General features: G+C 42.0%; 1 protein-coding gene across 5 annotated transcripts; it reads left to right on the forward strand.

The window, feature by feature from the left end:
• Positions 1 to 969: 969 nt before the first annotated feature.
• myo1ha (myosin IHa) lies at positions 970 to 25,930 on the forward strand. 5 transcript variants are annotated; one of them, XM_048994667.1, is made up of 33 exons: positions 8,233 to 8,266; positions 8,695 to 8,773; positions 9,129 to 9,290; positions 9,641 to 9,756; positions 9,836 to 10,058; positions 11,148 to 11,228; positions 11,322 to 11,501; positions 14,411 to 14,509; positions 14,665 to 14,778; positions 14,868 to 14,939; positions 15,034 to 15,153; positions 15,240 to 15,307; positions 16,978 to 17,083; positions 18,091 to 18,171; positions 18,294 to 18,385; positions 18,609 to 18,703; positions 19,651 to 19,697; positions 20,059 to 20,139; positions 20,242 to 20,347; positions 20,749 to 20,866; positions 20,972 to 21,085; positions 21,840 to 21,916; positions 22,017 to 22,085; positions 22,389 to 22,473; positions 23,266 to 23,428; positions 23,628 to 23,711; positions 23,892 to 23,985; positions 24,079 to 24,134; positions 24,339 to 24,474; positions 24,620 to 24,687; positions 24,844 to 24,941; positions 25,130 to 25,229; positions 25,440 to 25,930. In XM_048994667.1, the coding sequence occupies exons 3-33, from the start codon at positions 9,138 to 9,140 to the stop codon at positions 25,464 to 25,466; spliced, it is 3,123 nt and encodes a 1,040-aa protein (XP_048850624.1). In that variant the 5' UTR covers positions 8,233 to 8,266; positions 8,695 to 8,773; positions 9,129 to 9,137; the 3' UTR covers positions 25,467 to 25,930. The 5 variants fall into 5 exon arrangements, with proteins under 5 accessions (XP_048850650.1, XP_048850639.1, XP_048850624.1 ...); XM_048994693.1 differs by lacking the exons at positions 8,233 to 8,266; positions 8,695 to 8,773 and adding an exon at positions 970 to 1,198 and having other exon boundaries at positions 9,860 to 10,058; XM_048994682.1 differs by lacking the exon at positions 8,695 to 8,773 and having other exon boundaries at positions 8,222 to 8,266.

Genomic DNA, 25,930 nt, shown 5'->3' on the forward strand with positions numbered 1-25,930 from the left:
ATTTTATTGGCACACTTTGAGCATCGTTTAAATGCTGCACCTTACCTGAGTACTTTTGCTGACCATGTCCCTCCCTTTATGACCACAGTGTATCCATCTTCTCACTGTCATAAAAATGGAGACTGAATCATGTCAATTCGTGTGACTCAAGTTGCCCACCTCAGGTGTTCAGGTACTTTCTCTTTTGGATGATTTTTACCTAAGGGTACCAAGGCACATCTTTCCTTGCCTGCCAAATAGTCTGGTCTGTAGCGTGCATTCCTCCTCTCGCTTAGCCAGAAAGCCCTGTAAGACAAGAGTCCTGCACAGTGTTTACAGAATGCCAGCTCATTAAATTTTAAATGGGCCCACTGGGAGACAGCAATACGGAGTTCACTGGTGACGGTGACCCAGTGCGAGCCAGCCTGAAGTATTTAGGAGGGGAGAAAGGAGAAAGCCAACCCTATAAATGGACAGCAATCATTATGAGCTTCCAAAGAAATACCACAGTTTCCCTGGCCTTTGATAAGATTTTTGACGTGTTCATCAAACATCACCTGCAGCATTGCAAGGTTTGTAATTAATGTAGCCGAACAATAGGTCAGCTTGGGGAGGCTGTATAGCATGTTAACAGCTTTGCAGGACAATGCCAGAGATTGGGGCCAGGGTGTAGTCCATGCCAGGCAACTTAATGGCACAGAACACGGCTCTGTTACACCTGTCAGAAGAGCGACGGTCCGTAGAGGGTGACTAGCGAGATGCAAGCACCAAATCACATACCGGTGCATAATTAGTCATTAATGTATCCATCTAATCAAAGATCAGAAACAGGATGCCTGTGTGTGTGTTGGGGAGGGGGGTTGGTGAGTAGATAGTGTTTCTCATTCAGCAACAAAGCAAAGGAGTGACAAGGAAGCTTGTCCACGTCTCTCTGTACTTCAGACAGATCATCTCCGGAATCCGTCTAGAGATCTGCTTGATGTCAGTCAAGGAGTGGCAAGGAGAAGAGGGTTGGAGGACTGGAGTCGAACTGGACATCTCACAGGTGGTCAGCAAGTCTGAGGAGGACTGAGAAGGCGGTAGGGTGGCCAGCCAGACACCATGGGAGTCACATCCATTTGCTAGACAGCCCAAGGTAACGGACAGCAATAGAAGATGATGCAGAGACGCTAAGAAACCAAGGAGACCTCATTGGCTGTTCACCGCTGCAGACATGCAGGTATTGGCCTGTGTGCTTTATGTGTCTTTTTATTTTAACAAAATCACAGTAACCAAATCATGCTTCATATTTTTTGGAACTTAGGGAGTGAATACAAGGCATAAGATCCTCTTTAGGGTGTAACTAATAATCAATCATAATTATAATTGATTAAATGCTATTTCAGTTACTTCAATTATTCAGTACTCATACTCTAGTTCTGGATTTTGAATATCCATAAGAAAGAACGTACTGTGTAGGGAAAAACCTGCCAGGTACTTAGAAATGGAGATTTGTGATGAAACAGGATTTATTTCAATGACAGGATTAATTAATGTTTCATTCCTGGGCTTTTTTTCAGTGAATAGTTAGTGTTTATTCTGCAAGGGTAAAATTAGCTTCTTGTTGCTTTACAGAAAATTGGGTATAAATAAGTTATACTTCATTTGTCAGCCTTTCACTCTTTGGCTTAGTTTTAATAAAAGATCGTCATGCCTCGGGACTTCCTGTCATGGACTGTCTTCTCTTTTGCTTATCTATTGACTTAATGCTTTGTCTTTATTATCAAAACCATGTTAATAATATGGTGGATTTCAGGGAATGTAACTTGCTTAATGAACAACCCAAAGCCGTGATGGACTGGCATCCTGTCCAGGGTATCCTCTGTCTTCCTGTGGGGGGGGGGGGGGGGGGGGGGTGGACAGTATGTGTACTTCTGATTGTAGTACTGAGTAACAAGACTCATTAAGATGGGGGGAGGGTCAGAATACATGCATTCCTTTCCTGGGATAGGCTCCAGGTTTACCAGGACCATGTACTAGATATATGACGTAGAAGATGGATGGATGGATGGATGGAAATTAAGTGTAATACTTATTTAAACATCAGTGGTCTTCATTACCTTTTATGGATGCTGAAGACATAGACAGGATCATATATTTCACTGTGGACCTTAATGAGGTGAAAAGTAAATCTAAATGATGGGGAAACCCCATTATTATATCTCAGATAACCAAAATTAATAAAAAAAAATTAAGTAAACCTCACTCTTAGTGAAACCCCATAAATTACTTAAAATCTCACTCTTAGGTGGTAGCAGTCACATATAGCTCCAGCTATATGGCCAACAAAACAATCAATTTATGAAAACAAACCAAAGCGGTACTATTAAATTGCCGAGCATTGTAGTTTTAAATTTCATAACTCTTCTTCAAGTTATTCAAGTGTACTTTAATTAAAATTAACTGACAGTCCTTCTGCTCACATAATTTTTGCTGGGTGGAGAATTTATCTTTTTCTTAACATCAAGAATGGATTTTTATTTTAATGGACCAATGGTGGTTATGGGGGGCGGCATGGTGGTGCAGTGGTTAGCACTGATGCCTCACACCTCTGGGACCTTGGTTCGAGTCTCTGCCTGGGTCACATGTGTGTGGAGTTTGCATGTTCTCCCCATGTCGTCGTGGGGTTTCCTCCAGGTACTCCAGTTTCCCCCCACAGTCCAAAAACATGCTGAGGCTGATTGGAGTTGCTAAACTGCCCGTAAGTGTACATGTGTGAGTGAATGGTGTGTGAGTGTGCCCTGCGATGGGCTGGCCCCCATCCTGAATTGTTCCCTGCCTCGTGCCCATTGCTTCCGGGATAGGCTCCGGACCCCCCGCGACCCAGTAGGATAAGCGGTTTGGAAAATGGATGGATGGATGGTGGTTTTGGTACCTGTCTTCCAACTATGTGTGGGACTCTAAATATTCATTTATGGTGTGACTGTGCCCAGACAGTGTTGGTAGAGTTGGTCAGAGATAAAAACAAAACCCTTTTAAAATATTTATTTGTGAACCTGATTGTTGCAGCAGCACACAGCAGTTTTGTTACTATACAAAGATCATTTAAAACTGAGACAAAACGGCTGAGAGGGACTTTGAGAAGGTTAGGGGGTGTACGTACCATCGGAGAGTAGAGTTGCGCAGTGAAAGAAGAAGTTTCACACAAGAGCAGCAGGGTGCCAAGGCCGTCAGTAACAGGATCTGGTGGGCGGCACTGTCGCTGCTCTGGAGGCCTGGTGACAAACGCTCATGAATATAGCCGAGCAAGGCTGGGCACGCCATCAAATCAGGCATCCAGTGTCTTTTCTCCGTCTCACAGGTGAGGTCATCACGGTAGCCATGACACCTTAATCCAGATGAAAGACCATTTCTTAATTAAAGATGGCCCAGTTCTGAGATTACAAGGAAAATGAGCTAATGTTTTGAAGGGGTGAGCAAGTCTCAGGCTACATGTGAGGATGTTTAATGTTTATCTTTTAAGGTAGATGAGGGGAACAGAGTGAAGTTAACGCAGTGGGGATGCATACGGTGTCTCATAGCAAGGGTGTGAATTGTGCATGAGTGCCTATCTAAGAGTTGTCTTACAGTTCAGCTGCCCTGTAGCTACGGAGATGCTTATGGTGTTGGGTTAGGGGTGCTGTTAGCAAGAGGGGCATTATAGAACAGGATATGGTTGTCAAACCCATGCTAAGTATGCATGATGTTATAGCTCAGCTTACTTTTCTACTTAGAGGGCTCCAAATGATCTGTCATTAAGGAGTATAACCTCGTATGTGGCCATTCTTAATGACGATTTTAGGCTTCCCAGCTTCAAGTGGCTATCTTGTGAAGTTGTCTGTATTTCTGGGTCTGCATGGTTGAAGCTGGAATGGCTTGCAACTGCAGTGCTGGTTATTTGGAGATCTTCTTTATTTGGAGAGTCCAGCTGTCTGAACAGTTAGCACATAGGACCGTTATGGGGCCCACTGTTTAATCCTGATGCCAAACAGGGTACATGGACAGACCCCGGGGGGGGGCATCCCTGTGAATCCCTAGGCTGATAAACCCCCCCACCATCCCCAATGAAAGGACTCCCAACATCAGAATGTATCGCATGGTAAAAACACAGGGCTCCAAAAAATTCCATGTTCCTTCCTTCATCTGTGCCTCACATCAGGGAGAAGAGAAGTGGGGTGGGGGCAAGGAGGGAGTTCCCATGTTTTCATGGGGGGGGGGGGGGTGGAAAAAGCTCCCATCAGTCCATTGTGAGATTGGTTCTGACGTCTCGAATGGAGCGCCTTCAGTGACATTGTTCACCTGTCTCATTGGGTTAAAATGGGCAGAGGCTGAGTAGAGGTTGACCAGAGGAGGGAGTTACTGGTAGTTGCTGGTCAGTGGGGGGTGGGTGACGAGGGGGGGTGTGTTTGCGGGGGTGGCGATGTTGAGAGCTAGATTTAGAGTAGCTGACAGGTGGAATAAAACCTCTTATCTGATGAGACCCCCATCCTTCCAATGGGGGCCCCAAGTCTGAATAATGAGGACCAAATTACAACATGGGTCTGCGAGGAACAAGCCCCTATTGTCTGGTCTGCACTGCGAATGAGTGTCACAGCAAGTCGCAGGCCACGCACTGTTACCGCGCTGCTCGCTCAGCCTCTTGTCTTGGGAAGCTTCATTTTAAGATGCCTCAGACAAATACGCACCCCCCCCCCCACCTTACCCTCTCCAGTCCTTTCCTCTCTCAACATCGGCATCTCTTCAGGCAAACCCCCCACCACCCCCCCCCACCCAGCCAGCCTGGCTAAATAGGGCAAATCTTCTTCATTGTGTGCCGACTGCCCAGTGTGAAATTCGCTGTGACGTTAAATGTTTTCTAATGAATAATTACTGAAAGGATATGGAGGGGAATATGTGTAATGGATTGTAGACTGCGTTTAGAAAAAAGGGGGGGGGGGTAGTTTTTTCTTATCCGTCGTATTTACAGGACAAAAAAAAAAAGTCGCCTTTCATATAGTAACGAGAATTGGGGGGGCAGCTTTGTCAAACTGATCTGACGGATTATCTTTTTTTAGATGTTTTTTTCCTCATAGAAAATTGAAAATCAAAGAGGTCCTGGCCTCTGAAAAACCCTTAAAAATAAATAGTTTCTTTTCCTTTCACATTTTAAAGGGAGAATCTGGCAGCTATGAAAGCCTATGGGTGAAATGGTGAACTGGTGGGGGGGGGGGGGTGCGGGGGTTAGGACATTCAGAAAGTGAATCGTGAGATTTTTCTCCTAGTGCTGTCGTCTCAAAGGTGTGGCAATTTTGCCAGCCACTGCCCCCCCCCTCCCCGCCCGCCCCGTCAGGCCACTCAGAGAGCATCATGAATTGGTCCAATGTGCATTGTGTTCTTCACCACTGTTACATATTCTGGATTGCCCCCCTGAATTTAGACTCCGCAAAACATCCCTCCAAATTACTGCTCTTGAAACACCTTGTCACAAATACCAGGACTATTTCTGATTTCGGTGCTGAGAAAAGTTTCTAGGACAGGAGTCACACTGCAGTGATGCATAAGTCAGAACACACAGGGTGAAGTCATAGTCCATCCCTGATTATTCTTCACATTCAAATGAATCGGACCTACAGTCCAGAAAACCAGAAAGTTTCTTGGTAAAAACAGATGGCAATAAAAAGCATGTGACTTTGTCAGGACAAATTCTTTTTGCCCTAGATGCCAGCAATATTAAATTCCTCTCATGTGAACCTATCCAAAGAATTGCCACAAATTGAAATAAGAGTCTGGAATTTGAAGGAGAAGGATTCAGTTGCCCAATAGGGCTGAATAATAAAATTCATTAAAAAGAACTATATTAGTAAAAGCAAGTCAATTATCTTGACAATACCACAGTATAGCCCCCTTATAAATTTTTATAATGAATGTAATGCCTAGAGTAAAGAACTAACACCACACCCCCAGAAGTAAATAGTACCTGTACCACACCGAGCCTACAATATATATTGAGCAAAGTGGTTTCTCAGGGTTACAGCTTGCATTAAAAAACTCCGACTTTATCTACTGCTATAGATAACTGCTTTTGACCCTGGGGTCTGTTTCACGAAGCAGGATTTCTTACTTAGCTGGATAACTTGTCAGATTTAAGGTAGTCTAGGCTAAATGTGAGTGAATGAAGATAAAGTCCATTTAGCCCAGACTACCTTGAATCCAACAAGTTATCCAGTTAAGCAAGAAATACTGCTTTGTGAAACAGGCCCCAGGGTCAAAAGCAGTTAGGTATAGTTGTAGATAAAGTCAGAGTTTTTTATGCAAGCTGTAACCCTGAGAAACCACTTTGCACAAGTTAGGCCATGCAGTTTTCAAAGTAAAAATATGTTCAGCTGCAGTCCGAATGCATGTGCGTAGGAGGAGTGTGTCACACTCAAAATCTCCTACCTTTGAGACTATCATCTAACTCCTCCAGCAAAAAGCTTCTAGAATATCACACAGAAATAATAATAAAAAGACTCTTTCAGTTCCACTAGAATCAAATGTCTGTTGGCTCACTGGGGGCTTTGGGTGAGGATATTGTAAAGCGCTTTGAGACAATGTAATGTTGTGATAATGCGCTATATAAAAATAAATTTGTTGTTGTTGTTGTTGTACTCTGATCTAGCTTCTGCTTGTAAACTGTTTCAGTTGATTTACAGCTGCCGCCCTAACCTCAGTCGTTGTGTTAGCTCTGTTCTCTGCCTTTCTCCTTGTAGTCTGCATTGTAGTTTTTCCACTGTTGATTACTATAATATAGTTTTCACACAGTCCCTTTTATAGTACAATTCCAGATGTTCTTTTAGAAAAGGTATTATGCATCTTGATCAGCTCACTGCCCCACTGGTCCCTCACACCTCCCAGGTTCACTCCAGCCCCAGCAACATTTTGATTTTGTTATTTATTCTAAATAATCAGTTTTTCATCTCAAAGTCTGAATCCGTGACCCAGTGGTGTCTTTGTACATGTAAGTACTATGTGAGGACATTGTCCTGTACTTTAAAACTCATTGCCTTCCTTACTGATTCTGGATCTTCTGGCTGGATAAGTCACTGAATGGATAAAGGCATATTGAATAGATATAGTCATAAAAAAGATATAGTTTTGACATATCAAATAGATATATGCATACTGAATAGATTTAGGCATCAAACAGATATAGGCATATCAAATAGATATAGTCATTAAATAGGCATAGGTTACTGTTATATGGATACCCATCTCATCTGAGGTTGATTAACTGCACAGTACAAGGAAAAAAAACTTCAAACAAGGACCATAAGTCCTGGTCTTGGTGAACTCCAGCATTTGTAGGTTATCTGGCATCTGAAATTGTTCTGCAAAACCAATGAGAAAAAGTTAATAATGTTCAATTAATGAAATAATTGAACAGAGAGCCTGTGTTTGAATATAATACACTTACCTTAGGGATGTAAACATGGCAGCCAAATATAGGATTAAATTGAATATCAGCTGGACTGATGGTGCATTTTTTGGAGTGCTCTTGTTCTTTACAGATTAATGTGGAGTGTGGAGTCCACTCCACTGTGAGCCTAAATCACGAAATGCACATCAGAAGTAGACATGCCAAGCAGAGTTGTATTGTGCCAGATAGGTGTGTGGGTGCTGTTGGAATATGGCATGCAATTTATACAACTAAAATATCTATTTGTTTGTTGAATGTATTGTATTGTGTGTCCTTCACTGTTATATCACCCAATGTGGCTTTATCTATTTCACGTTTTTAAGCAAGAAACCCAGCTTTGTGATTGTTTACATGAGTTTGACTGTGTTTTAATGAAGTACTCAAGTAATGAAGTAATTAAGTTATTGTTCACTCTTTTTTTCCCTCCCCTATACAGAGAAAGCAACTAGTATCTTCTGGCCAGATAGTTAGATAAATCCTGCTAAGCAACCTCTGGAAATTTTTGGAAGCTAGTGAAAACCAAACATAGCTGCAAAAACTTTAAGTTCATGTTTGGTCATTAAGCCCCTTTGCTTGCAGGCAAGGGCGATTATAAAATTAGAAAATTAGGGAGGCTCAGCCCCCTTACTAAATACAAGGTAAACATAGTAGACATATTTTGCAGTGGTTTCATTTTGATAAATGTCAATGGGAAATTGTGTTTTTTATTTTCTAATTTGTAATGACAAAGGAACGCAATTCAGCCAGATTCGGTCGAACGAAAATACGCGCCGCAAACTACAGAGAGCAAGACGCGCTTTAAAATTGAGTGAAAAAGGCGGGAGGTAGTTTGAGGTAAAATTCCATGGTAAAATTCACCACGGAAACGGTGTAATCCTTGAGATGTAAAACTTTACGCAAATATTATATATATATAAATCGTTTGTGGGTTTAGTGTAGGCTACAATCGCAGTTGTTATTTTGAATGAAAATAATATTTAAAGAGGTATAAAACCTTCCGTTCATTTAGCTGCTGAGATTAGTAAATACATCGTATCAGTCTTGTACAGTTAGAATGATAGTTTTAATGATTATAATGATTCGAGGTAGTTCGGTAAAATTTGGGTTGTTTTTCAAAGGATATTTTTGGACATCCTGAAGTAACATGAGAAGCTCCTGTTTTGCTAAATGTGTTTCGTATGATGTTACTGTATTGGTTACTTAAAAAAATTCTCGAGTTTTGTAGACCGTCATAAATTTTCTCCGTCGTTCTCCTCTTACAGTTCTCTTTAGAAGTCCCGCCCGCTGCAACTTTGCCGAATACTAAAGCCCTACACATTTTGGCAAACAATTGAAATACTGGTTTGTGCAATGTCTTCCCTCGGGTGCTGAAATGTGAATTTGAAGAAGCGATGTTACGTTTGCTTTACAGTATACATGTACTACATACAATATTATTATACATAATATAAAAAGCTATTCAAGCCCAAAAATACACATTTATTTGGGGGGGCTAAAGAGGCCTAATGACGCCCCTGCCTGAAGGTGACTATAGTTCCCCACTTATGTCACAGTGGTCTGGGTTTTAAACTTTAACCACTTCCTCTGTACTCTGAACAGCCCATGTTGGCTCCTCGCCGCTGCAGTTCCAGCAGCTTGGGCGCAGTATTAATGGCAGAATGTTGAGGGCATTTCAGTGATCTGTGATTGGTTACAGAGGCAGAAAATGCGCAGTGGGCATCCCCGACTGGACCTGGAGGGTGCACTGATAGCCCGGGACCGTGTGGGAATCCAAGATTTTGTGCTGCTGGATGCCTTCACGAGTGAAACAGCCTTCTTGGACAACCTGAAGAAGCGGTTCAACGAAAACTTAATTTATGTAAATCAGCAAAGCTTTCTTTTCAAATAGAGGACTATATTCAGATGGATACAAATCTTTTGATAGGTGTAACGAATGCTCAATCTATAGACTAGTCCAGTGTTTGTCAACCCCCGCCTTGGCACACCTGAACCAAACAATGAAGAACATTGAATACCTGGTACAGGTTTATTGGGAGTTGGGAGGGAGCAAAAATGTGGACTATATGAGGGTCCCCAGGGACTGGGTTGAGAAACCCAGGTCTGTAGTCCTAGATGGTTAGTCTTTTGCCATGCTGACATATTCTAGCTAATCTTAATATTCAATAGCTAATGATTCTGCAAGTGGCATTAATGCCCTATCTCTTCCAGACGTATATCGGCACACTGCTGGTTTCAGTCAACCCTTACAAAGAACTGGGTATATATACCAAAAAGCAGATGGACATCTACATGGGTGTCAACTTCTTTGAGTTACCTCCACACATGTGAGTTGGCATCCATGTTTTGGGTTATACCCTGGCAACAGGCAATGATGTGGCAAACTTGTGGCTAATGACATCTCAGACCTCCCATCATTTATTCATGCAGCTACGCCCTGGCTGACAATGCCTATCATGCCATGCTGACGGAGATGAACAATCATTTCTTCCTTATTTCCGGGGAGAGTGGAGCTGGCAAGACAGAAGCCTGCAAGAAGATCCTGCAGTTCTATGCGGTCAGCTGTCCAACCTCAAGTCTCCTGGACAGCATCAGGGACCGCATGCTGGTCTCCAATCCAGTGCTGGAGGTCAGGGTTCTCCTGCCAGACCCATGATGTGCACACTATCTGCTCCATTAAAGCTGGTTCATACTTACTGTCGATGCGCCATTGTATGCACAGCTATGGTGACGTAATTTCGTCACCAACGTCAGGTACGGGAACTACATTGGGGGGGGTGTGTAGAAGGGCACATACCACTCGAAAATTTTTGGTGTCAGTGTGGACATCCTATTCAGTGACGCAAACGTGCCTCGATCATTCATTGACCAGGGGTAAAGTAGCAGAAAGTCAGAAGGTAGATTGGACCAAAAATTGTATACCTTTTCTACTCTTTCTGATCAGACTGAAGACAAATATGGCTTCAGAAAAGGTTGCCTGTATATATAAGGTCCAAAAATACCTGTATGTATATGGTTCCTTACTGTAGGATCATAAAGACTCCCGGATAACTGCAAACTAAAATAAAATACATTTGTAACTGCAACGTCTTTGTCTTTGAATCAGTGTTTTTATAATTTAGATTTTTTAAAATTTAGTTTTTATATTATTTTCATGTTTAATTGGAAATCAAGTTTAGTTTTACTTAGTTTTCAGTGTTTTATTAGTTTTTATTTTAAAGGTGTAAATCTTTATTTTTATATATTTCAGTTTAAGTTTTACTAATTTCATTTCTAGAGATGGAAAACTGTAGGACTTTGCTGTTGAAGATTGTTTTTATTTAAGTTAGTTTCATAACCAGTTTTCTTTTAGTTGTATTTTTTATTTTATTTTCATGTCTTATTTTATTTCAGTTTACAAATATGTTTTTGTCAATGATGATAATAATTTTAATATAACATTCATGCCACACTTCATTAAAGTGACTTGCTCTACAGTACTACCCCTGCCCTGGCATCAAAGTATGCGGTTGCCTGGTGTTGGTGCTAGAAGTATGAACATTCAGGAGTAAGGACAGTCCAGCATTACGACGCTCGCGTTGTGTCACGGCCACATCTGCAGAAAGTATGAACCAGGCTTTAATATAAGCAAAAGGGCACCCATGGCTCATCTTCCCACCTGTTAGCCATCTTTTTCCTTGTGTAAATTCTCCCCGGGTCTCCCTCTGTTATCCAAAAGGCATTTGGCAATGCCAAAACACTGAAGAATGACAACTCAAGCCGCTTTGGGAAGTATATGGACATCCAGTTCGACAGGCAGGTCAGGAAACTGGGCTATAAGCCTACCTCATCCACTTGCAAATGCTACGATGCAGCTCTGTGGGAGTCGAATGTAATTCCTCCTCTTATGCAGGGGGAGGCGGTCGGGGGCCACATCCTTAGCTACCTGCTGGAGAAGTCCCGGGTGGTGCACCAAAATCACGGCGAGAGAAATTTTCACATCTTCTACCAGCTGGTGGAGGGTGGAGAGGAGGAGACGCTGCGATTGCTGGGACTGGAGCGTGATTGTAAGCACTACAGCTACCTGGTACAGGTGAGGACGGTATGTCACTAAATAGAAAATTTAAAAAACAGATTCTGAAGAAATAGTATCCCCACAGTGAACAATGTCTTTCTGGAATCTTTTATGTGTGTTTCTACATTAATAATTCTCTTTGCTTATATTTGGTTGTGTTGCGTATTACTTTTAGGTTCCATTAAGTTCATAAGAACATAAGAAATTTACAAATGAGAGGAGGCCATTCGGCCCATCAAGCTCGTTTGGGGAGAACTTAACTAATAGCTCAGAGTTGTTAAAATCTCATCTAGCTTTGATTTAAAGGAACCCAGGGTTTTGCTAGTAGGAAGACTATTCTATACTCTAACTACACGCTGTGTAAAGCAGTGCTTCCTCAAATTCATTTTAAAATGTTCTCCTGCTAATTTCCACTTATGGCCACAAGTTCTAGTATTTAAACTAATATTGAAATAGCCATTTGGCTGAACAGCATCCAGACCTGTTAGAATCTTATATACCTGGATCATGTCCCCCCTTAGTCTCCTTTGCTCGAGGCTAAACAGGTTCAGCTCAGCTAACCTCTCCTCATAAGGCATTCCTCTAAGACCAGGAATCATTGTCGTAGCCCTGTCGTTGCACCTTTTCCAAGGCAGCAATATCTTTAAGGTATGGTGAGCAAACCTGCACACAATATTCTAGGTGGGGTTTTATTGTACCAAGGAATTATATAATCGCAGCATCACTTCCCTTGACTTAAAATCCACACCCCTAGTGAGGTAACCCAACATTCTATTGGCCTTTTTTATTGCTTTCCCACACTGGCAAGAGTGGGACATGGAAGCATCAACATCCGACATAATACACCGAGATCTTTCTCGTAATCAGCTACCTTTATTTCAGTGGAACCCATAAAATATCTGTACTTTATATTTCTGCTCCCTGCATGGATTACCTTACATTTATCTATGTTAAATTTCATCTGCCAGGTATCAGCCCAGTCGCTAATTAAATCCAGATCCCGTTGTACCCTCTCCGCTGCTAGATCAGTATCTGCTACACCACCCACGTTGGTGTCATCTGCAAATTTAACCAGTTTACTGTATGAATTGGTGTCAATATCATTAATGTAAATTAGGAACAATAGTGGTCCTAAAACTGAACCCTGCGGTACCCCGCTATGAACACAGGCCCACTGTGACATTGTGCCTCTAATAACTACTCGCTCCTTCCTCTCTGTTAACCAGTTTTCGATCCAAGCTGCTATAGTTCTTAAAATCTCTTCAGCTTTGATCTTAAGCAAGAGCCGTTTGTGGGGGACAACATCAAAGAAATCTAAGTAGATCACATAGTAGGCCTTTTTGTGATCAATTTCTCTTGTAGCTTCCTCAAATAAATTGGTTAAACAGGATCTGCTTTTCCTAAATCCATGTTGGCTATCCCTCAGAATGTTATTTGAATCTTGGTTATCTACCATTTTCACTTGGATTATAGCTTCCATTACCTTTCCAGTTATGCAAGTTAAAATGATTGGCCTATAGTTTGCTGGATTACTTCTATCCCCTTTTTTGAATACGGCCATTATATTAGCATGCTTACAATCAGAAGGTACCACACCCGCAGATAATGATTTCTGGAATAGTAAAGTTAAAGGTTGGCTAATAATATCCCTCATCTCTTTTAAAACTATAGGTAAGATGCCATCAGGGCCCTGCGATTTATTTATTTTGAGCTTAGCTAGGCTTAGTACCACATCAGCCTCAGTTATACATATATTGGTCAAAGACGACGCTGTATTCGTACTAAATGGTGGTAAGTTACTCATGTTCTCTACTGTGAACACCAGTGTAAAATAATCATTTAACTCATTTACTATATCAATTTCATTTTCAATTATAAGGCCCTTACTATCCTGCAAATTAGTGATTTCAGCTTTTAGAGCTCTTTTGGAGTTAAAATATTAGAAGAAACTTTTACTGTCATCCTTAGCCTCCAATGCTATTTTTCTTTTGACATTCCTCTTAGAGAGTCTAATGTTTTTTTGACTAAACCTGTAGACTTAGATACTCCTGCTTAGTTTTTAACTCATTAGTTAATTTCCATTTGTGGAACAGAGCCCTTTTCCTCTTGACTTTATTCTTAATTTCGTTAGTAAACCTCCTTGGTTGTAGTTTCCTAGATTTAGTTTTGCTGGAAACAGGTATGAAGTCCTCTTGCACTTGCAACAATGTGCTTTGAAAAAATGTACATGCCTCTTCAACCGTTTTGCTATTTAACTCCATCCAGTTTCTAGTTTCAGTTTCATACCATTAAAGTTAGCCTTCCTAACATTGTATACTTTTGTTTTGGACTTTGCTCTTTGGACACTAAAATTAACCTCAAATTTAACCATCCTATGATCGCTACCGTCGAATGGTTCTAAAACCTTAAATTTTCCAATCATATCCTGGTTATTAGAGAAAACAAGATCAAGAAGGGCTTCTCCCCTGGTAGGGGTATTAAACTGAGTAAAAAAACACTCCTGTACTAATTCCACCATTTCAAGTTCATTTACAGAAGAGCCAGAGACTGTGTCCCACTGAATCCCAGGTAAATCAATGGCAACCACATCAACAGCAGTTCTACAGAATGTTTTGTCCTGTGTTTGGCTCTTCTGGCTTCCCAACTGGCATGTTCAGTCTTGTGATGACTAAGTTTAACCATTGCATTTCCCCCATCTCATTTGCCTTTTTCCAAGTATAATTCCTCCAATGCAGTTGGTCTTTTCATAATATCCATCCATTTTCCATATTTCTTTTTCCTATTGCATGGCAGTGGGGGTCCGGAGCCTATCCCAGATGTAATGGATGCAAGGCAGGGAATAACCCATGTCAAGGCGGCAACCCATTGTAGCATCTCTTAATGCCTCTTAGTATTCACATCATTTTGCTTCCACATTTGTCCACCAGGGGGAGTGTAGAACTGTCCGCACTATCAATGACAAGAATGACTGGAAGACAATGCGAAATGCCCTTACTATCATCAGCTTCTCAGAGAAGGATATTGAGGTGACAATTAGTACCAAATATGAATAAAAGCACTTTTTAATGTATCACAAGAAGAGGAAATGGCTCAACCAATTTAAAGGTGTCTCTTAGACTTGCAAGACCAGATAGAGTTCTGGAGCAGTGTATAATACAGCCTTTTTTCCCCTTTGAGACAGCACCTGTTAGGGATTGTTGCCAGTGTGCTCCACCTGGGCAATGTCCAGTTTGAGGCTGACAGGGATGGATACGCACGTCTGAGCAACAAAGCAGAGCTACGCTGGGTGTCAAAGGTGAGGGGGAGAAATGACCTTTGACCTCACATCAGCATCGCCTACCAGAGTAGCAAGCACCTGACGCACTGCGGGATTTCCTTCTCCAGCTGTTGGGGATCCATGTGCAAGTGCTACAGGAAGCGCTAACCTTCAGGAAGATCGAGGCCAAAACAGAGGAGGTGAAAGAGCTTCTGGAAATGGTCACCAAGGCATCCCCCTTGGGCCATACCAGGTCTCACAGCTTTTACGCCCCTCTTTCTGTGTGCCCTTCAGGTGCTCAGCCCCTTCTCAGTGGACCATGCCATTTACGCTAGGGATGCACTGGCCAAAGCTCTATACGGTCGCATGTTCACATGGATCGTTAACAAAATCAATGATTCATTGGAAAATCGGGTGAGTGCATGCATGTGTGTTATGTGTAGTGTGTAGGAGACTGGACACAACATGTACACTTCTCTTTCATCATTTCATCATTGTAGGATTCAAGCAAAAAAACCGTCATAGGACTCCTGGACATCTATGGCTTTGAAGTGTTCTATGTTAATAGGTAGGTAGAAGTTCATGGGACTTTTACTTGCATAAAAATGTTCTGAGAGCAGAAGAAAATGATTTGTTCAGAGAGATGACTAATCAGACTGTAGAGGAGGAGGGACCAACCGGTCAGGGTGTGTATTCACAAAGCATCTTAAGGCTAAAAGTAGCTCCTAAATTGCATATTTGGGTGAAACTCCTAAATGTAGGACTCCTCATTTTTTGACTAAGAGCAATTCTCAAAGCCCCTTAGCCATAAAAGTAGCACCTAACTCTGGGCGAACTAAAACATAGTCGCGAGGACTCATAAGTCTCTAAGAGCAATTTACAGTCGCAAAATGGCTGCTGTCAATTCACGTTCCAATGTTTTGGAAACATGAAATGACTTTGAATTACTTAATTGATACTGCCTCAGTCAGGATGGAATAATTTTTGTTGTGGAACTTGTGAGGGATGCAATAACATCTCCAAGAAACCGAAACAACCCAATCATATATAGTGGAAACCGCTTTTAGTGAGCAGTGTAACCATTTTTACTTTCTTTTTTCTTATGTCTCAGGCAGATTACCTTCTAACTGACATCTGTATATTTATTACATGAATATAAGGTAATAAAATTTACAGCGTCGCTATGTACTGAATTTTATTGACTCATTCAGAATACAGTACAGCTGTTTCAAACGCTTTTAATATTATTGTGTATAATTCAAATACATAAAATATACCTTATTATAGTTTCGCTACTACTTCTTTATTATTAAGCTTTGATTAGTTTATATTCCTGTATTTGTACAGGAATAATTCTGTACCTAGCTTTTTGATCCATATAAGCAGTTGATCACTATAACCATGATAACTATAAGGGGTTTCCACTGTATTTGTGTTTAAGGGATGTTGCAGCGTACATTTTCACCAGCACATACTGGCCTCTCATTTACCAGTTCCCGTGGTTATTGCGGGCAAGCTCGTGCATGAAAACTGACGTCACCCATAACGATGGAGTCTTACTCTTAGCTTAAGAGTTGGCTCTTTTCATAACTAAAAGTTACTCTCAGCCATGAATAGGTTTTTAGAAAAAACTCTTAGTTAAAAACTTTCAGTGCGATTTAAGAGTACTCTTAGTGGTAAGATAAAATGCTTTCACCTCCTTTACTGTCTGATTGATTATCTTTCTGAATCAATCATTTTTAGTTGTGTCCTCACATCATTTTTGTGTAAGTAAAACTCTGATGGTGTAGGTGCAGTTTATTTATTTATGCCCTAAGCCTTTAACTCCTGGTACCACTCAGTCCAACATTCTACTTACAGTTGCTTCGGTTGAAAATATTCATTCTCAATTGGTTTTCATAAGTCCTTCCTGATCTGTACCATGTAATATTGTAAAATACATGCACTTTTACATAACATTACTACTGTAACTGTTTGCATTTGTTTTTTCAATTTTTTCCCCAATACCAGGCAAGTCCCATTTCTCATTTTGTCTGAATCGTCTGTCAATGTATAAACATAACTTAAAATCAGTCAGTATATTGTTCAAAGGTAGTCACTGTACTTTCATTGAGATATTAGCATGTTACTCTACCTGCTGAATGTTAATTGCACACAATCTCCAGAGTGGCTGCTCAGGCTCCTTGCTGTTTGCTGTTAATGCTGCTGGCTGCCTTTAAAACTCCCCTGTGCTTCCAGCTTCGAGCAGTTCTGCATAAATTACTGCAACGAGAAGCTGCAGCAGCTTTTCATCCAGTTCACGCTGAAGTCGGAGCAGGAGGAGTACGAGGCCGAGGGCATCGAGGTGAAGTCCTGTTCAGGACAGTGCCGAGACCCCTGAGCCATCCTGTCTTTGTAGTTTAGAGAAGTTTGTTTCAGGCTTTACATCTTAGAGAAGTTAAGTTTGATTAGTGTCTTTGCAGGAATGGATTACCCTGCTCTGTGGTGAATGATAAAGGAATCCAAGATTAATGTTATTAATATTTATTGATCTGTTTTCAACAAATATTGAGGACAAAGGCATAGGTCTTGTTTCAGCATTGGTAGGGACCAAATCAACCCAAAACCATAAACAGAGAGAGTAATCCCACAATATTGGTAGGGACACGACCCACTGTCCATACCCAAATCTGTGCTCTTGATTGAAAAAGATGCAATATAAGGGAATGTTTGCTGGATTTTTCTTTTAGAAGAAGTTTGATCTGGGATGTTGATGTGGACTTTCTCGGGTTGGAGAGCCATTGTGTTGGGGGGGGGGGGGGGGGGGCATGTGGTGTCAGTATAAGGGTTATAGGTATGTCAGCTGAAGACTCTGGCTCAAGTCCCAGGAGGGCACCTGCAGTGGTAAATGTGACCAATGTGACCCCAAATTGTTCCTGTCTGATTGTTTGGGGTCCTACATTGTGGAGGGCAATTGGTTGTTGGTAACTCAAGGCTTAATTTTCAGTGATGTCCATTTCTAAATATGAGTTTGTAGGTAAGGCTAATCCTGCTTGGAGTTTTAATGTGTCTGCTTTGTTCTTAGATTATATTGCACTATTTACCTGTTTCACAGTGGGCACCCTGCTGACTGGGTACAAGGTAAAATATCTGGAAGGCTTCTAGTTATGGGTACAATGGTGATGACTTTAGAGAAAAAAACATTAGAATTTTAGACTTTGAGAATTTGTTTCTGTGCCCCTTCTCTCGGAGCACTGTGGTGTTACCCGGTGTTTTGTGGGCTCCTGTGGCTGCCGTAGAGCCCCATTGTTGTGTGGAGAACTGTGAGTGGATGAGCACAGCCAAAAGACCCCCTGTCCTTCTCTCTCCCAGTGGGAACCGGTCCAGTTCTTCAACAACAAGATCATCTGTGACTTGGTGGAAGAGAAGCGTGCGGGCATCATCTCCATGCTGGTGAGGGAATCAGCTCGATGGCCACCACTGAATGTGGCAGAGCATGGCCCCCTGTGATGTGAAGCGCAATGGATTTTACGGGCAGCCCAGAGACCATCCCCACTGTCCATGTTCCTCCTAAGGACGAAGAGTGCATGAGGCCGGGAGACACCACTGATATAACGTTCCTGGAGAGACTGGAGGAGAGGATGGGAAGCCACCCTCACTTTATCACGTAACCCCCCCTTCCACCACCCTTCTGACCCCCTGTCTTGTGGTGCTTTCCTTTTACTCTGACTTAATGCCTTCCGGTACACAAAATATCCAAAGTAATTACTGGCAGCATTTAAAGCCCAATTAATTTCCAGCTATAAATGGCATGTAATTTGTATCATGGATATGTTCTCTAGCCAGCAGTTATATAAACTCCTGTTTTTGATCAACGCTGTGGCTAACAGACACAGACTTGCTGACCAGAGGATACGTAAGACCATGGAGAGAGGGGACTTTCGCCTGCTTCACTATGCTGGCGAGGTCACGTACTGTGTAGTGGGTGAGTCTGACCATGCAGACGCATTCAGGCAGATATCTATCACACACACCGGGCAGCATAGGAGCAGCTGAGAAGTTACTCAAAGTTTTCTCATATGTTGCTGCAGCATGTCGGGAAATTTCTGCAGTTGGGCATCTTGTTTATTGCTGATGCCAAGGAACACAGAACTAAAACTATGAGAATCTACAAGAACAACATATTTTGGGCACTTCTGATAGTTAATATTTTCACCAGCCAAGTTCACAGTAGTAACCTTTAGCCAGTCTGTATAATTATGAAATGAATGATTTCAAACAAAGCCATTGTACTGCTTCACAAGAAACAGACAGATGCTGGTGGGTTTCTGTTGTTCAATCTTACTTGGAAAATCATTTAAATAACATGATATGAGTAAAAAGTGAGCATAATCCGTAACATTAGGCTAGACCAGAAAATGAGTTTAAATTCAGATTTCTGAGAGGCAAAAAACACTATAGCAGTTTATCCCAATTGGGTCCTGAGAGACCCACAGACAGTCCATGCTTTTTGCTCACTCTTAGCTCCCTACTGGAGCAAAAAATTTGAACTGTCTGGCAGGGAGATCGGAGGGAGCAAAAACGTGGACTGGCTCTGAGTCCCAGAGGACCGGATTGGGAAACACTGCACAAGACCCATCTTACCAGTGGACACCAGAAATGTCAGCAGAGTATTCTAATGATGGACTTGTAGTCTTGTTGCCTTGATTTAATCTTATGTTGGCAACCTCTCTAATGCTTGCTTTTGCAAGTGAGATGTTGAAAAGTAACATTACAAGCTACATCTGCAGTGTTCTGGCCCCACTGTACATCAACGCTACGTAATCCAAAGAAGTCCAAGAAGCAATGTGAAGCACCTCATGTTGCGCCATAAATGGTAGAACTGGACCTGCTCCAGAAAGTTGGCCTCATATCTCCTGTTTTTCATTCCAGGATTCATTGACAAAAACAATGACCTTTTGTACAGGAACATCAAAGATGTAAGTGCTCAGATTTCAGTTAAAAAATTATACAGGCCAGGGCAGCAAGGAACCTGTTTCAGTCAAGCTGTTTATTCATTAAAGCCAGTGAGGGTTGATAGGCTAATTAATCGTGTCTCACTCATTACTGACAATAGGTTTGACTGCGTATTAAATGTCAAATTATGAGGCATCCTCCTTTTTAATGTTTTTTTATATAATATAAACGTGATCATATTATATGTAAGTATTATATATAAATAGTATATATATATGTGTGTGTGTGTGTGTATATATATATTTATGAATCATGTTAGACTAAGAGCCAGTGGAGAGGCCTCACTAATGAGTGCAAACGTGTTTGTGTGTGCGTGTGATGCAGATGATCCGACATTCCAAAAATGGTATCGTCAGGCACTGCTTCCCGCCCACAGAAGTGGACAGCAAGAAAAGGCCAGAAACGGTAAGGAGATAAAACAATCGATGCATGTTTTGTTGCTGATCCAGGAAGATGTAGTGGGGAGATAGATACCATGCAGGACATGTGGTCCGTATCCTCCCACAGGTGGCCTCACAGTTTAAAAGCAGCCTTGCTGAGCTCACAGAGATCCTCATGGCCAAGCAGCCCTGGTATATACGATGCCTGAAGTCCAATGAAGCAAAACAGCCAGGTGAGCCCAAGCCTCCCCCTATCTGCAGCAATTAGGAACATGAACTCATAGCAGGCAGGTGATCAGTTCTAGTACCAGGAGGTGTTTTGCCTCCTGAATTGCTTTAGTGAAAAATAATTTGTATAAATGGGTAAACGTTACTATGCATATATTTAGCCTAATATTTACCAGAAGAGTATAGCCTATCAAAGCTATAAATGCACGTCTGCGATGTCTGATGAAAAGCTATGCAAACAGGGAGAGACAGGGGTTTTGTGAGAGTTACACCCCCAACTCTGGAGGTAGGAGGCCAGGGTATTACCTGCAGAGCACTTTCAGCTCTGGGTCAGTGTTGCCCAGTACGTATCTTGGTTGGATCATGTTTACAGGGACATGTGAACTTTACCTCTCTCCCGCCATAGGGCGCTTCGATGACATGCTGGTGAGGCACCAAGTGAAGTACCTGGGCTTGATGGAGCACCTGAGGGTGAGGCGTGCCGGCTTTGCTTACCGGCGCCGCTACGAGGTCTTCCTGCAGAGGTGTGTGGACTGCAAGCGATGGCGCAGACAGTGAACCATCACTGGACCGATTTGCCCACCAGAATTAGTGGTCTTCAGCAGATAAGTGTCTGTTCATCTCCACAGGTACAAGCCCTTGTGTCCAGCCACCTGGCCTCACTGGAAGGGAGAGCCAGCGGTAGGGGTGGAGAAACTCCTCATACACCTGGGCTATAAGGAGGATGATTATAAGATGGGCAGGTGGGGACAACCAATCAGAATATGGGATATTTTTGACCACTGATGCCACATGACATTACCTCAAGGTTGATTGCCATAACTGAGCACCAGCTCTTACATAGAATACAGCGACTTTATAAAAGTAATACAAATTTTGGTTTTATGTATCATAATGGGTGGCGGCATGGTGGTGCAGTGGTTAGCACTGTTGCCTCACACCTCTGGGACCCGGGTTCTAGTCTCTGCCTGGGTCACATGTGTGTGGAGTTTGCATGTTCTCCCCATGTCGTCGTGGGGTTTCCTCCAGGTACTCCGGTTTCCCCCCACAGTCCAAAAACATGCTGAGGCTAATTGGAGTTGCTAAATTGCCCATAGGAGTGCATGTGAGTGGATGGTGTGTGAGTGTGCCCTGCGATGGGCTGGCCCCCCCTGGGTTGTTCCCTGCCTCGTGCCCATTGCTTCCAGCAAAGGCTTCAGACCCCCCGCAACCCCGAAGGATAAGCAGTTTGGAAAATGGATGGATGGATGTATCGTAATGCCGCTAATTGTATTGCATTAAGTTAAATATTAATTACTTAAATTCATCGTTATAAGCACCAATATTATCAAAGATCTCATAGCTTACAAGCATGTATGCTTTAAAATTCATAAATTATCATTTGTATTAGGTTGAGGTTGGTTGCAACAATGTTCACTGTACACTGTTGTCTCATGGATGAAGAATGAGAAACCCAGAAATATTTGTTATTTATTTACTTAAATTTTATATTTTCAGAACAAAGATATTTATTCGCCATCCAAAGACCCTGTTTGCCATAGAAGATGCCTATGAGATCTGTAAGCATGAGTTGGGTAGGTGCATCATAATAAAAACACGTATAACAAACAAACTATACAGAAACGATTCCCTCTGCCAGTGGAAACTCTGCCATTCTTTTTTATATATATACAGCTTCAAAGATCCAAGCCAAATATAAGGGTTACAGAGTAAAAAACGAGTTCCAGAAACAGAAAGAAGCGGGTAAGCAGAATGACCTTAATTTGTGTTTCCAGACAATGGTTTGTACTCCTCAATCATGGACTTAAGCAAGAACAGGCCAGAAGATATAATAAATCAGTATAAAAGATAAGAATTATATGTTTTCCGGGTCAGGGTCGCAGATTTTTTCAATACATGTAAGGAATATAGTGTGTGAGATGGTTTCCAAAGCGGTCAGTAGGGAAATGAAGGCCAAAATTCCTGTGTTTATTTTACTTTTAAACCTGAAAGGCACAGAAAAATCAGTTCTGCCAAACTGGTGTGATTTTTCATTTTCTTCATAAGCTACAAAGATTGAGACCTGCTGGAGAGGAGTTCAGGCCAGAAAAGAGCGAGAGAGGAGGGCTTGGGCCGTCAAAGTCATCAAAAAGTAACATGAAACATCACCTTGCATACCACCCAGATCTCAGCCAACTGGCACCAACTTTCCACAGACTGTAGCTGATTAACAGGCAGAATAAACACATCCATTCAGGGCCATTGCAAACTCCAAAATGCAATGACACACACAACCTTCACTACCTGCTGATGTGTTGAAGCTTGTTTGTATTTAATGGGCGTACTTTGAGGGGTATGTGAACTGAGGTGACTTCAAATAAACTACCAAATATTTAATACACAGACTTCATCAATTCATTTTTTTAAACATCCAATGCTCTGGCATTGTTGCATTCTTTGGGATAAAAGTAATGGATATTCACCTGTCTTCCATAACTGCTTATCCAATACATGGTTGCAGTGAACTTGCAACTCAGCATGCCAGTGAGCAAGGCAGAAGACGCCATGGGGAAGATGCTATGCCATTACAGGGTCCAGATTCACACACACAGAATCAAACACTGAGGCCAGGTCACCTAACTTTGTGCATTTGTACTGTGGGGGAAAACAGGAGGACCCAGAGCAAACCCACACAACACAGAGAGAACATGGTAACTCCACACACGCAGAGCCAGGGCCAGGAGACAAATAAATGCATGAAACTTAAATCTATATATCTGACTTTTTACCCGGGAAATTTACCTCACTAAGTGATATGACCACCGTCACTGTAAAGCTTTTCTGTCTGACTGCTGTCTATGGCTTCTGAATTAATACTATTCCTGGTTCCAGGAATCAAAAGTTTGAAAGATGAAGTAAAGATCCTTCTTTTTTGGCCCTGTAGGTTCATTAAGGGGTACATGACCAGACACGAGGCCTCCACCACAGACAATTCAGAATATCTCACATTTGTCAGACACAGTTACCTAACGAGGCTGAAGAATCAACTGCCCAAAACTGTCCTGGACAAAACCACCTGGCTAGCACCTCCACCTGTGATGAAAGAGGTGAGGAAGCTACGGATGGTGAGGATGACTTCATCATCGATATCTGAATTTTCAGGTTTTCACCATGATGAGTTTTCCTGCTTACATCTCACTTGTTTCTAGTATTGCATCTTGACCATGTCCAGCGATGATGACTTGCATGCTGCACTACTAAGTTGTAGTGTATCATAACTGTATGGTCAACCATGGTTTTGTGCAGGCCTCAGAGATACTGCGCAAACTTCACATGCGACTCCTAGTGAGGAGGTATGTCAGGGGCATCACCGCACAGCAGAAAGCACAGGTCAGTCATGGCGATCCCAACTTAGTCTTTCCTAACTTTTTCAGGGAGGACATTTCCTGATGACCTGAGCACTAGAAACTTCACAGTTGACCTCACTAGTTTAATTTAATGTGCATGAATCATGAATGTTGTTTTTTTTTGTTGAAATATCTACATGCCCATGATAATGTTTTCCTTCAGCTGCAGTTAAAGGTGGTGACCAGTGAGCTGTTCAAGGGGAAGAAGGACAGCTACCCTCAAAGTGTCACCAAACCCTTTGCAGACACCAGGATCAGTTGGTTTCCTTTCAGCATCATCCCTTAACAACCTTGGTGCATGATTATTTAAGAACAAGGGTATTGTAGCTAACCTTCCTCTGTACGTACAGGTGAACATGACATCAATGCGAATGTCCTGCAGATTATTCGCCATGAACGCATCAAGGTAAGTCAAACAAACACTTCAACCCCAAATAACTGCACAAATGTACACAAAGTTACCAAAACATGGTCTGATGCTTAATAAAACATTGTAGTATCCTTTCAGATGAAATACTAAAGGTAAAGTTTCAGTGAGCAGCCTTAGTCTTATGTACATCCCTTTAATGGAGTAAAAGCACTGTCCACCTCTGCCTCTGGTACCCTGCAGTACAGCACCCCAGTAGTGAAGTATGACAGGAATGGATTCAAGCCACGTCCACGTCAGCTAATATTAACTCAGATTGCAGCCTACCTGGTGGAGGAAACGAAGATAAAGCAACGGGTGGAATACAGCTCACTCAAAGGTGACCAGCCCTGTCATCCAGTCAAAGGCTATTTTTCAGGCCATCACTGGACCCTGCACAACTATCCCTTTTCTAGAACTTGACTAGTGATGCAATGCAATGTCCTCAGGACTCCTGAGTAAGCAAACTTCCCCTGTGGTTACAGGTATATCCGTTAGCAACCTGAGTGACGGCATTCTGATCCTCCACGTGGCACTTGAAGTCAAACAGAAGGTGAGCCCCCGAGACACTCAGACACTTGTGTCTGTCTACCAACGGACCTTCTGTTTCAATTAACTGGTGACTTGGCAGGTCTGACAGTGATGGGATTGGGCTGTCAGCACATGTTGAAAGGGCTGTTTTCAGATCCCTGTTTTCTTCTGGTCTCAGGGGGACCTTGTCCTGCAGTGTGACCATATATTTGAGGCTTTAACCAAACTGAGTGTGGTGTCCAACAAGCGCAACGTTGTTAAAGTGGTTCAAGGCAGGTGAGCTTCTCCGCCAAGCCATTCTGTTCCTCTTTCATCCAACAATACATTTATTTGCACTAACCTAGGAACCTGCAGCTCAAATGAGGTACTAAGGTTAATTAATTAGAAGCTCATTTGGCTTATGCATTCCCTGTTGCCTGTAAGATCTTGAGGCTGACACCCCTGCTTTGATATCACCTTTCCAGTATTAAGTTTGACATCAAGCCAGGCAAAGAGGGGTATGTTGACTTCAGCAGTGGGCATGAGGCAACGGTATACAAGGCCAACAACGGCCACCTGATGGTGGTAAGTAGTCATAGGCTGCTACAACTGTTCCTTAGTTATTTAACACTGCCTTTTACTACAGTAGATATGAAAAACAAAACAGACATTTTGAAATCAACATCAAAAATAGTCTGACCATATCCACTCATGGTTAGATTAATCTGTTGTTGAAGTTGCTAGGCCTGAAATATTCAGTTCCTCCCTCATAGAACCCATCTGTTTCACTTCAAGGTATCATCAAGAAGCAAATCCCGCTGATTTTTGTACCTGAGAACTCATGGATACAGGTCTACAAAGCACATGGATATGGAAAGACCCTAAAGGTGAAGGAATCAGTAGCTTCTCCAAGATGTGGCACCACTGTCCTCATCCTGAGAGACAGACAGGTGATGGTTAGGGCACAACTGTAGTGCATTTCTTCACCTTTAGAGGTAAACTCTAAAGGACTGAAATTACTCAAGGAAAGTCAATCTTTCATTACCTTTAGCAAGGTACTAAGGACAGTATTGAAAAGTCTCCAGTGTTCATTAACCACCCCATGAAATAAATATAAAATTCCTGAAGTCGAGTCCTTTAAGTCTTCCACAAAAATGCAGGTTTAGGTGTTGTGATTATCCTACTAAAAGGCACAAAATAAAATTCTCATGTTTAAACCTTCCAAAAAATTTACTTTTGGTATGAAAAGACATTTATTTAAAGTATTTTATCCACATCACCACAGC

Source organism: Brienomyrus brachyistius, chromosome 2 (genome assembly GCF_023856365.1).
Source record: "Brienomyrus brachyistius isolate T26 chromosome 2, BBRACH_0.4, whole genome shotgun sequence".
NCBI classification, from domain to species: Eukaryota; Metazoa; Chordata; class Actinopteri; order Osteoglossiformes; family Mormyridae; genus Brienomyrus; species Brienomyrus brachyistius.